Source organism: Labeo rohita, chromosome 25, assembly GCF_022985175.1.
Source record: "Labeo rohita strain BAU-BD-2019 chromosome 25, IGBB_LRoh.1.0, whole genome shotgun sequence".
In the NCBI taxonomy this organism is placed as follows: domain Eukaryota; kingdom Metazoa; phylum Chordata; class Actinopteri; order Cypriniformes; family Cyprinidae; genus Labeo; species Labeo rohita.
Genome location: NC_066893.1, coordinates 7,469,977 through 7,483,143, shown reverse-complemented (window position 1 = coordinate 7,483,143; position 13,167 = coordinate 7,469,977). Strand labels below are relative to the sequence as shown.

General features: G+C 33.4%; 1 protein-coding gene across 1 annotated transcript in view; it reads left to right on the top strand.

The window, feature by feature from the left end:
* Positions 1 to 13,167, top strand: part of lamb1a (laminin, beta 1a) — a 41,617-nt gene that overhangs the window by 15,978 nt on the left and 12,472 nt on the right. The window contains 9 exon segments of the mRNA XM_051100071.1: positions 1,661 to 1,796; positions 1,877 to 2,035; positions 2,151 to 2,278; positions 4,627 to 4,747; positions 4,836 to 5,043; positions 11,276 to 11,394; positions 11,396 to 11,420; positions 11,516 to 11,747; positions 11,831 to 11,994. Coding sequence (XP_050956028.1) covers positions 1,661 to 1,796; positions 1,877 to 2,035; positions 2,151 to 2,278; positions 4,627 to 4,747; positions 4,836 to 5,043; positions 11,276 to 11,394; positions 11,396 to 11,420; positions 11,516 to 11,747; positions 11,831 to 11,994 — 1,292 coding nt within the window.

The following is a 13,167-nucleotide window of genomic DNA, read 5'->3' as shown; positions in this document are numbered from 1 at the left end:
TATATGAGTGAGTCTGTGTATTCTGAGGCAGAAAAAAAGCCAGGAGTGTGGGATATAAACTCAAAAGAGATAATGAGGAGTTGATTTTTCTTAGAATTGTGACATATAATTTCGGAATTGTGAGAATAAAGTTAGAATTTCTTTTTATTCCACAGCTTCCATAGACGGACACTTAGATATCAGATAGGCTCCGCCCACAAAAACGTTATTACTGTTTGCCAACACCGGATTGGTCTATGATAGAAACTTACAGTTCTTCACAATAACCTGTCAAAATAAAAATTTGGATTAACTTTAGGAAACTGTGACAGAAATATATTAGTTAATGTAATGATAGTACTACTACCTACTTATAATACAATTATTATTAAAACATTATTTTTTAAAGAATATTTACCTGAAAAATTATTTACCAGAATTTATTTACCAGAAAAATGCAAACATACAGTAAAAAAAATAATAATAATAATAATAATAAAGTATGGTTCTTTTTAAAATATAAAATTAATCATTTAAAGATGTTTTTTTATTATTATTATTATTTTAATTTAATGACCCCTTAAAGTCCCAAAAAAAAAACTAATGGAAAACAGAATTTGTTAAAAAGAAAACTAAATTTGAGAGAAAAAAAACATATTTCATAGGGCCTTAAAAATGAATTTTTTTGTTTAACTTTTAATAAATTGCTTTTAAATAGTGTAAGTTTCGTGATTTCAGTTAATTAGACATGCTTTTGCATTAATAAAATTTAATTTAACCATTAAAACAGTCTAAAAAATTATTATATTTGTATTAATATTATATCCATTATATTTGGATTACATAAAATAAAATTTTAGGAAAAAATAAAACGAAAAAAATATATATATATAAAAAATGTCATGACTAACCCCTAAGTCAGTATTATTTATATACTAGTATAGTGTTAATTTTAATTGAGGTTTTAGTCATTTTGTTATATGCTCTTGTTATTTTTATTTCTTTTTTTTTCTCTTTTTTTACATTTATATTTCTGTATAGCTTTAATTTTTTACATTTATTTTAGTAACTAATTTATTTCAATTAGTCGCCAAGGCAACATTTCTGTTTTTCCTATTTTTCTAGAATTGTATTATGGAATATAAGTTTTTCAGCTACCAATTTTGAATAGGTTTTGTTAATAATAAAAACACTACCCTAAGTATTAAACTTTTCTTGTATATCATTATAGACATTAAATGATGATTTAACTCATGTGGCTTGCTGAGGAGAGTTGAGGTGTTACTTTTATTGTGATCAGACTTGGACTTAAAAAACTTACATTCTCTTCAGAACTTGTAAATATCTTCTTTCTCTTTCTACTACTCTGTTCTTCCAGTAAGTTGAATCAGCCTGTTGAGAAACTACTGGCAGGAGGCCTGAAAAAACAGTGAAAATAATGTTTCTTAGTCTCAGATTAAGTTCTGAACTGGCAGTATTGTTCAGTAAGAAAACTGCATTTACATGAGTTACAAAGGCAGGCTTTAACAGCGGTCCAACAAACAGATGGGTGCTGTTTCCCAAAGGTTTTGTGTCTTGAATGTTTGTGTGTGTGTCAGTGTTGAATATGTCCTTCAGAGCTATTTTCCTCCAGATCTTCCAGAGGAGACATCTAAATTTCTTGATGTTATTTCTTTTCCAGTTGCTCTCCTGAAACCGGTCAGTGTCAGTGTCGCGAGCACATGTTTGGCAGACGCTGCGACCAGGTGGAATCTGGTTTTTACTTCATCGCTCTGGACCATTACACTTATGAAGCAGAGGACGCCAAGTTCGGACCTGTAAGTGTCCTCGTTATTCCCATTTGTCAAAGTCTTTGAGTATTTGAATGATAAATCTCTATATATCTTTCTATCGGTAGGGTGTGACGGTTGTCCCAAGACCCCAGCCTCAAGACAGATCCCCTACTTGGACAGGCATTGGTTTTGTGAACGTTCCTGAAGGTGCCTATCTTGAGTTCAGCATCGACAACATCCCCCACTCTATGGAGTATGACATTATCATCCGATATGAACCTCAGGTGACTTTCTCTACAGTATAATACTGGCACTGACATTTGACTAGTACAGCTTAGAAATGTCTAACTAAAGACATCACATCATTACATCATCTGCTTGCTCTTTCATGGTTTGTAGCTGCCAGAGCAGTGGGAAGAAGTGTTGATGACTGTCATCAGACCTCGCGTCATTACCGCCGACAGCCGCTGTGCAAACACGATGCCCGACGATGACAACCAGGTGGTGTCTCTGCATCCCGGATCCAGGTATGAGAGAAGAAAGACAGGCCAGCTGACGTGCACCAAAAGCTAATTTAATTATTTAAGTAGTTTACATACAAAGTCAATGCAAAGACACCAATAGACGTTAATTAGTGCCGGGGCGACGCAAATGACACGATTACCAGCAAATGTGCATGACAAGTTGTAACGAAATAATAATTAAACCCAAATACAAACAAATTAAATAAATTAAAGTAAAATAAAAATTAGGAAAACACATAACGGAATTACTAGAAATTTTACTTAAATTTAAAAACTACAACAGACTATAAAAACGACAACAGTATATAATTGATACATTTTATAACTATTTTTACAGTCTGTAGGGTTTGGATTTGACCAACCCAACTCATTATTTATATACTATTAATGCAACTATTATTGCAATTAAATTAAATAATGCAATTAGTATTTTGAATGATCTTTTATTTTATATATTCAGTTTTATGTTTAATTTTACTTTAGTTTTAGTAATTTTGTCTTTTTTTTTAATAAATTTACTAAAAAGAATTCATTTTTATTCAGTTTTAGTCATTTTAGCACATCATCTTTAACATATTTATTTTAATAATATATATATATATTAGAATATTAGAACAATATTGTATATTAGAATTCAAAATATTATAACAATATTTCAAACTAATAAAATGACAAAAATGCATAACAAAAAAAAATACTAAAAATGTAACTAAAATTAAGAAGCTAATTCAAAATAATAATAAACCTACAACAGTACATAAATAATAATAAAATATCACTGAAAAGCTATAGTGATTAACATTTTGTTCATTTAGACCAAATTCTAAGGCAGCATCTCATTTATCTTGTACAACCTTTGCCAAAATTAACTATGGTTTTATTATAGTAAAAGTGTAGAAACCATGTTTTTTTGGGGAGTACTCATTACCATTTGTATAACTTGAACTACAAGTACCATGGTTAAACTATAGTTAGTGTTGCAAAACCATGGTTAATTTGTTGTCACCATTGTTTAACTATAGTAAACTATAGTAGTTTTTTTGGTTTTATATGTAGTAAAACCATGGTTAATTTTCGTAATCCCAAAATGCATTGCCACAAATCTAGAGAGGTGTTTATTAAAAATATATTTATTGCATTCAAAGCTCAAAAATAACAATAATAAGTATTTAAATGTGTTAAAACCCAAGATTTTTGTGCTTATTGCATTTAATTCTTATTAAAGTATCAGGATATTAGCTTAGCAACATGCTAACATAAAACCCCATTGAAGTCAATTGCATTGACTTTGTGCCTGTGTAGAGCGTTCCAAATCACTTATTATGAGCTGTCACTTCAGTTAGTTCAGTGCAGTCTCTTCAGCAAAATTTAGGCAATTTTTTTTCAAGGAAAAAAACCCATTGTGTATTGTCAATAGTGTAGTTATGTATGAAGCCCCTGAAAGCACACGTACATCTCGGAGACGTCTATTTGACATCAGCATTTCAGCGTTTCTTATCAGATGTCAAATAGACGTCTATTAGATGTTTTTAGGGTGTTTATAATTAAGATTGCATGTAAAACTGACATCTTACAGACACCTGTCAGATGTTTGTACACAGCAGATGCTTTCCAGATCAAGTGATGTTTAATAGACATCTTGCAGGCATATGTGTGCTATCTGGGGCACAGCTAAAACCCACATAGCACACATACGTCTGCAAGATGTCTGTTAAAGATCACTTGATCTGGAAAGCGTCTTCTGTGCACAAACATCTGACAGATGTTTGTAGGATGTCAGTTTTACATACATTCTAAATCATAAACATCTTAAAGACATCTAATAGACATCTATTTGACATCTGATAGGAAACGTCCTACAGACGTATTGCAGGTGAGCAAACACTCTAAAAAATGTGTCTTGCAGATGTAAATACAGACGTCAAATAGACGTCTTCATGATGTATGTGTGCCATCAGGGAGCAAAGTCACTTTCAAACCAAGCAGATTTCTGTTTGTCAATGCAGCAAATTCACATGACCAACTGAGAAAATCTTTCGCCCTCATGCAAAACTGTATACTCTATAGATTTTTTAAGGACCCACTTGGGCTTCTTCTATATTTGCACACACACTCCTAAATACATTTTACATTTAGTGCTGTTTTTCTATTTTATCTATTTTTAGTCGCAAAAGTGAGTAAAATACACAAGGACACTTATTTTGGAATGTGATTTACTACTGTAGAACTGTAGAATGCGCCAATTTCGATTGAAATGCCTTGATTCTGACTGGAAAAATTTGCTGAACATGTTGGGAAGGCTAGGTTTTGTTGAAACTGAGAAGGTGAATTATCTTGATTTTGTCGAACAGGTATGTGGTGCTGTCTAGGCCTGTGTGTTTTGAAGAAGGCTTGAACTACACCGTGCGTTTGAGCCTGTCTCTCTACTCGGCTCTCAGCGATGTGCAGTCACCGTACACACTCATCGACTCGGTAGGCTCCCTCTTTTACCCTGTCAAACAATCTCAATTACATTGGAATCTTCAAATGCTGATCAGTCGATTTCTATTCTTGCCCTCAGATCGTCCTCATGCCACACTGCAAAAACCTGGATATTTTCTCTGGCTCTGGATCAGAGGGTGGAGACTTGGTGACCAACAGCGCCTGGGAAACCTTCCAGCGCTACCGCTGTTTGGAGAACAGCCAAGCCGTGGTTAAAACCCCCATGACTGATATCTGCAGGAATTACATCTTCAGTGTGTCAGCTCTTCTGCACCAGGGAGTTAAAGGTACAGCTATAACCTCATAATAAATTACCTACCTTATAGTAATCAATTCAGACAGTGTAAATATGCTTTCCACTGAATCCTACACAATGCTATATTTTATAGCGATAGGGTTGAGATTGTGTCTGTCATACCAGGGCTTTACTATTACTTTTCTTTTTAGGAGCATTTGTGCTCCTAACTTAAAAAATGTAGGAGCACAGTCAAAATTTTAGGAGCACCTTCTAATCAAATCTAATAAAAAATTGGCCTTTCCATTACAAGGTGATATTTGACTCCTGAAAGTGATTTACAGGGGAATTTTGTTTTTACCTTTGTAATGGCATTTTTCTGACTTTATGAAAAGTATGTCATTTTTTATGTCAAACTCTTTAACAATTATATTTTTAAGCTTTTTAAAATGTCTAATTAAAACAACAGAATAAGAACAATTACCAATCAAATGAGATCACTATTAACAAAATGAATTTGTACTACAGAGGTGTCATAAAGAACACAAAAGTGGCTTGTAGGTGTATTTTCATATGTTTAATGGTGCTCAGAGGTGGCATAAGTGCAATCAAATTCATAAATTCATGTGGAGATTAATGTTTTAAATATAAAATTTTGAATATAGAAATATTAAATGATTTAAATAACTTTAAAATAATTTACTAAAAATTAAATTAAAACTGCCAGTAGGTGGCGGCAAGTCACTAATTTAATTACTGAATCATTCATTCATTTGATTCGTTCAAACGGCTGATTCATTCCGGAATAAAGCAAGTCTTTATGAATGGGAAATTGAATCATTGACTCACTAGATTAGTTTAAAAACACACATTCATTTATAAACGAAACACCGCTGTGTTTGAATGGAGATGAGCAGAGGCTCAGTTGTGACTTGTTTCAGACTATTTTTGATGACGAAAAAATGAAGGAAAATCAGGCAATAGTGTTATACTCAGACAATGTAAGCCACTTAATATTACCTTCTTATTTAACTGTTGTGTTAAATCAATATCTCATTTACAAACTCCCTTAAAAATCATTAAAAACTGTCACTCATCTTAGTTCATCGCAATTTCACAAAGTTCCATTATAATCAATGAAGCTCTCTACATTGCACAATGAATCTCTTATGTACACTCTCTCTACACTTTGTTTATGAAAGGATTTGTGAGATTTGTCTGTGATACATTACTCAACATTGCAAAAACATAGAAATCTTTAAAGCTCCCCTCAGCGCAAACACAAATATGCTGATCGGGTCAGTCGCACGTGGTTGCACGCAGTTGCAAGCTGGGCTTTACCCAGTTCAATGGCTCTGTCCCAAGGGCTGATAAACGAAACACTATTGCCTATTTAAAAAAGGGGGCGGGACTGCTTGATATGTCCGCCCTGTCTTCCTGTTTCAGTTGAAATTACATCAACACAAAATAAGGCTGCCTGTTTCAAAGCACTTCAGTGGACCTTTAAGGACCTGCTGGGTCTTTCTTTATTCACACATGCATTTTACAGTTTGCACACATCTATTTTTAGTTTCAAATGCTCACACTATACTATACAGAATTTTCTAAGTCTAGTTCTGTTATGGCATTATTAACTTGATCCTTAAGATCTTTCCACTTTGTGCACACACATACAGATTCTCAACCTGTCATCATCGCACAATTTCGGCTCCATTCTCTAACCACATAAGAATCCCCTTTTCCCTTTATGATAGACGCGCCAGTCATTCTGTCATCGTTCATTCAGCTTTCATTTTCCTCAGTCTGCCGTCTCTCATCAGCGGTGCTTTCCTGCCTCGTGTCAGAGCTTGTAACGGGGCCTCTGGCATAATTATACTGCTCTACATGCTTCCTGTCTGAGACTTTACAATTTCATCAGCTGTCAGGACAAGAAGAAAAGCAAAAGACATAGCTCGAGGCGTAAATCAGAATGCAAGCTTTTTTTTTGCTGACTATAAACATCAGTGTGAAAATGTTACGCTTGATGAAATCAAACAGCGTAACACACTACTACTGGAAAGACAACTTCAAGTCAGGCTTTAGGAAAGTGTTACTTGTCAAGCTTTATATGATACATAATGTAAAAAATACAGTTAAACTCACTTCTAGGAAAAGTAGGACACATTTCAAGGCTACACTTTAATACACTACCAGTCAAAAGTTTTTGAACTGTAAGATTTGTAATATTTTTAAAGAAGTCTCTTCTGCTCACCAAGCCTGCATTTTTGTGATAAAATACAGCAAAAGCAGTAATAGTGTGAAAAATTGCACAATGAAACTTTCTATTAGAATATATTTTAAAATGTAATTTATTATTATTGTCAATATTTAAAACAGTTGAGCACAATTTTTCACTATTCCATAGATTTATCTGAAATAAAAAAGCTTTTGTAACATAAGACACTACACTATAAAAGCTTAGATTATAGAAATGATTTACTATTATTTAGCAAGGATGCTTTAAATTGATCAAAAGTGACGAGAAAGACATTTCTAATGTTACAAAAGATTTATATTTTAGATAAATGCTGTTCTTCTGAACTTTCTATTCAGCAAAGAATCTCAGCTGTTTTCAATATAATGATAATAATAATAATAATAATAATAATAATAATAATAATGTGTTTTACGTAACAAATCAGAATATTGAATGATTTCTGAAGGATCATGTGACTGGAGTAATAATGCTAAAAATTCAGCTTTGAAATCACAGGAATAAATTACATTTTTAAATATATTCAAATAGAAAACAGTTATTTTAAGTAGTAATTGTTTTGTTTTTTTGTTTTTTTCAAAAATTTTACTGCAGTTTGGATAAAATAAATTTAGTGGTGGTGAGTTTCCTCTTTAAAAAAACATTCAAACTTTAAAAAACTTCAAAACTACATTGAAGTTGATGTAAGAAGTTTTTTTAACTTAAATATACAGGTAAGTATATATATACACTACCGTTCAAAAGTTTGGGGTCAGTAAGACTTGTAATAGTCTTTAAAGTAGTCTCTTATGCTCATCAAGGCTGCATTTATTTGATTAAAAATATACAAAAAAAAAAAAAAAAAGTAATATTGCAAAATGTTTTTACAATATAAAATAATGTTTTTTATTTTAACATACTTTAAAATAGAATTTATTCCTGTGATGAAAAGCTGAATTTTTATCAGCTGTTACTCCAGTCTTAAGTGTCACATGATCCTTCAGAAATCATTCTAATATGCGGATTTATTATTAGAATGATCAATGTTGGATAATATCAACAGTTGTGCTGCCAAATATTTTTGGAACCTGTAATTTTTTTTTTTTTCAGGATTCTTTCATGAATAACAAGTTTAAAAAGTACAGTGTTTATTCAAAATATAAATATTTTATAACAATGTAAATTATTTATTATTAACTTTTAATAAACTTTTAATTATTAACTTAATACATCCTTGGTGAATAAAAGTATTAATTTATTAAAAAAAAAAAAAAAAAAAAAAAAACAATAAAAATGTACTGACCCCAAACTTTTGAACGGTAGTGTATATATATATATATATATATATTAAATATTTAAATACATTAATTATATCTGATGATATAAGTACGTAAATAAATATATAAAATAAATAAGTTATTTTATTATGTATTGATATTGTGGTGAATAAATGAAAATAACTGAATATTCTTCCTTTGGTTTAGTGAAAAAGTACATTATTTTTATTTCTCTGATTTGTAATAAATAAATAAATAAGTTGTTTCAAAGCAACTATGTAATCAACTATGCATCAACTATTAAGGTTTTTATTATCTTTTTTTTTACCATCTGACATTTTTGGAGGTGGTTTCACACAAAACGGTGTGATATAAAAGCCAGCAACCTGCTACATTTTGGAAACTGTGTCTAGTAACTAGAAAAGCTACACTATTTTGAAAAGTTTGTGTAAAATTTCCAAGCTCTTTTGGCCTGCACCACTGACTTCTCAAAGCCTCCTGGGTTTTGTGGGTCTTTCATGGTGAGATGATGTGCCAAGTCACTAAACAAGCATTTTTATGCAAGTGGTTTGAACTCGGAGCCACTGAGGTGTTGAGTTGAACTTCAGTGTGATTTATGAGCTGTGCACATCCACCAGAGAGGCTGTTTTGGACCTGAGCCTATTCTGAACTGTATGCAAGCTCCAACCTGTTAATACTGATATTAAAACTTTGGTAGCCAAAAGTTTTTTTTTTTTTTTTTTACAGCCATTAAGTAATATGATGGATAATTTACATAAATGTAGTAGAGAGATCAACCAAACAGAGTCCATTTTGACATATTATCTGAATTCTTAATAGTTTTTGTTGTTTTAGATTATGAAATATCTGTAGATGATGATTAATTGTGCAATAAATAGTAAATGTTAAAGGGAACCCTGGGTATTAAGACTTGTGTGGCTTAATATAACGTAAATGATGTTTCTTACTGAAATATATTAGAAAACCGACAAAACATTTATGTTATTTAAAAAAATCCACATAGTTTTATACATATTTTGGACTATGGGGGGGCGCCATTATTTCGATGATGTAAAATGGTTGCACTCAGTGAGCTACTGCTGCTACCTGTTGCTATTTTTACTCCAACACAATAAATGATTAAATATAAATGTTTATATCCTGCCAGGATGGCATCTAGCGTTTCTTGTCTCTGCCGTTTGTAAGCTCTTTCAGTAGCTGTGGTCTACTAAAAGCCTCAAAGGCATCAGGGCTAAAGTGGAGAGAACAAAGACACAGGTCTTTAGGACGTTTTATCCATCCGCAGGCATCTTCCCTTTCTTTTCTGCTCTTTTTATTGCTGCTTCTCTTGTTGCCTCTCGACTAAAAAATCACAACCAAAAGCCACACAATCAGTTTTTATTTTCATTGTTGCGGTAAAAATAGCAACAGGTAGTGCCAGTAGCTCACTGAGTGCAACCTTTTTACATCATCAAAACAATGGCGCCCCCCATAGTTCAACATATGTATAAAACAATGTGGATTTTTAAAATAACGTCACTCTTTCATAGGTTTTCTACATATTTTTCAAAAACACTACTATTGTTCAAGTCATTTAGGGTGAATTTCGGTAAACTGAAGCGCTTTTTGCCATTAAGATGACTGGGAAGAAAGACCCAGTGATCCTGAAATTAATCCTGGGGCCAGTTTTGCTAACAGCTTGCTCCAGAGCAAACCGTCTTATGGCATTAAAATTGTTCTGTCAAGTTTTACCAAAGATGAATTAGTGCTGAAAAGGTGTGGAAACAGTTATTTTTGTGCCTGACCTTATTAAAGGAGAAGTCCACTTTCGAAACAAAAATTGACAGATAATGTACTCACATCCTTGTCATCCAAGATGTTCATGTTTTTCTGTCTTCAGCCATAAAGAAATTATGTTTTTTGAGGGAAACATTTCAGCATTTTTCTCCATATAATGGACTGATATGGTGCCCCTGAGTTTGAACTTCCAAAATGCAGTTTAAATGCGGCTTCAAATGATCCCAAATGTGGTTGTAAACGATCCCAGCTGAGAAAGAAGGGTCTTATCTAGCAAAACGATCAGTTATTTTCATTAAAATAATAACATTTATATACTTTTTAATGTCAAAGGCTCCCCCTGTAAATTATCTGGAAGTGGACTTTTCCTTTAAATATGCATTTTAATGTCAAAATGTCTTAAACTATTTTGCACTTGAAATGGCTGCAATTATGAAATGATTTTGCACTACCTAACTGTCTTGAGCCTGAATACACAGAGTTCAAGTTGCTAGGAGGAGGCACTGCAGAGAACAGAGAGCGCATGGTAGAAAGGAGAGTGGATTTTTGTCCACATGTATTAATTTATTTGTAAAGCCAGAAAAACACATTATTCAAACATATCCTTATGTTATTTTTAATTTGCTTTAGGAAATAAAAGACGACTTGGAACCTTCAACTAGGAGTCATGCAATACCAGGTCTATCAAAACTTCTAGCAAACCTTAATTTTTTGGCCTCTGGTTCTTTTTTAACGTACTGTGACTTCTTTATTTCTTTATTCTTTATTTGCGACTACATTGATTTGCACTGCACTTGGTATATTGTGTTGGTCGATATGTAAATGAGACGTTGCGTCTGCGTTTTTTTCATTTGTGCATTGTTAGTAAATCACCTGGAGAAATTTCCCTTCCCATTTACGCTGTCATGGAATTGCGCTCTCGCGCTAATTTGATCTGTTTAGTAAAACAATTTTTTTTTCTCCTCTGTTTCTCTCAGCCTGTCAGTGTGACCCGCAGGGGTCTCTCAGCACGGTTTGTGACCCAAGCGGTGGCCAGTGCCAGTGTCGTCCCAATGTGGTTGGCAGGAACTGTGACAAATGCGCCCCAGCGACCTTCCTTTTTTGGCCCGCAAGGCTGCCGGCGTAAGTACAACTTATCAGTCTCACAATAGTACAGATTGCATCATGTATTTCTAAAAAGTCTTTCACAAGCATAATTGTGGTCTCTTGTTGGTTAGCATGTGATTGCAGTCCTGAGGGATCCATCCACTCTTTCTGTCACGAGGCCACCGGTCAGTGTGAGTGTATTCACGGAGCGTATGGGCGGCAGTGCGACCGCTGTCTGCCTGGATACTGGGGTTTCCCTAACTGTCGCCCCTGCACTTGCAATGGCCACGCCGAGCAGTGCGACCCGCTCACGGGTCAGTGTCTGTCCTGCAGAGACTACACTACTGGACACAACTGCGAGAGGTTAGTTACTGTGTTGTTTGTTCAACATTACAGGTCGAAATTATCATGAATGTAGCCTTTCATTCATAAAATCTCTTCTGCAGGTGTTTGAGCGGCTATTATGGTGACCCTGTCCTGGGCTCTGGAGACCACTGCCGTCCCTGCATGTGTCCGGACGGTCCCGGCAGCGGGAGACAGTTCTCTGGCGCGTGTTATAAGAGCCTCGACTCTAACCAGGTGTTCTGTGTCTGCAACCAGGGATATAAAGGTAACCAGGTTTATGTGATTTAAAGCATCTGTCAAGAACACTGTAAATTTCCTGTATCATGACACATGCTAGAACTTGTCCTATAGTTTACAGTAGCGTTCAAAACTTTGGAATCTTTTATGATTTTTAATGTTTTTGAAATAAGTCACTTATGCTTACCAAGGCTACATTTATTTACTGATAATGCAGAAGAAACAGTAATATTATTTATTGCTCATTTATTGATCAAAGGTGAATTTTCAGTATCTTTACTCAAGGCTTCAGTGTCACATGATTCTTCAGAAATCATTCTAATATGCTGATTTGCTGCTCAGGAAACATATATTATTATTATTATTATGAATGTTGAAAACAGTTGTGCTCCTTTATATTTTTGTGAAAACTGATACTTTTTTTACTCAGGAACATTTATTTTGATAAATAGAAAGTTTAAAAGCACAGCATTTATTTGAAATCAAATTCTTGTGTAACAAAATAAATGTCTTTACTGTCACTTTTAATTAATTGCCTCCTTGTTGAATACAAGTTTTAATTCCTGAATAGTAGTGTATTGGTTTCGACAAACATAATAGACCGTAAAAACTGTTTTTTAAAACAGTTTGACACTAATAAAAATGTTTCTTGAGCAGCAAATCAACATATTAGAATGATTTCTGAATGATCATGTGACACTGAAGACTGGAGTAATGATGCTGAAAATCCAGCATTAATTACAGGAATAAATTACATTTTAAATTCAAGTAGAAACCAGCAATTTGTAAATTGTAACTAGATGAGTAAAGTTTGAGAACAAACTGTGAAGTTGGTATGAGAAAGCCTAGCCTGAAAGTTTGAAGCAGTTGTAAAATTTTGAAGTTTGAAAGTTTAGATCAGGGGTGAGTTTGGGCACCCAGGTGTAGATAGATTAGAGAGATGTTGCTAAAATGTTGCTAGCATAATTTTAGCAAAATTAGCGTGTTGTTAGCATGTTTCTAGCATGATTAGCATGTTGATAAAATATTTTTAGGATGATTAGCATGTTTCTAGCATGATTCACATTTTTCTATCATGATTGGAATGTTATTTAACATATTGCTAACATAAATGAAAAAAAATCCAGCTAGAAACCTGCTAAAACAAAGTAAAACCAGCTGATTTAGTTTAAAACCAGCTAAGACCAGCTGATTCAGTAAA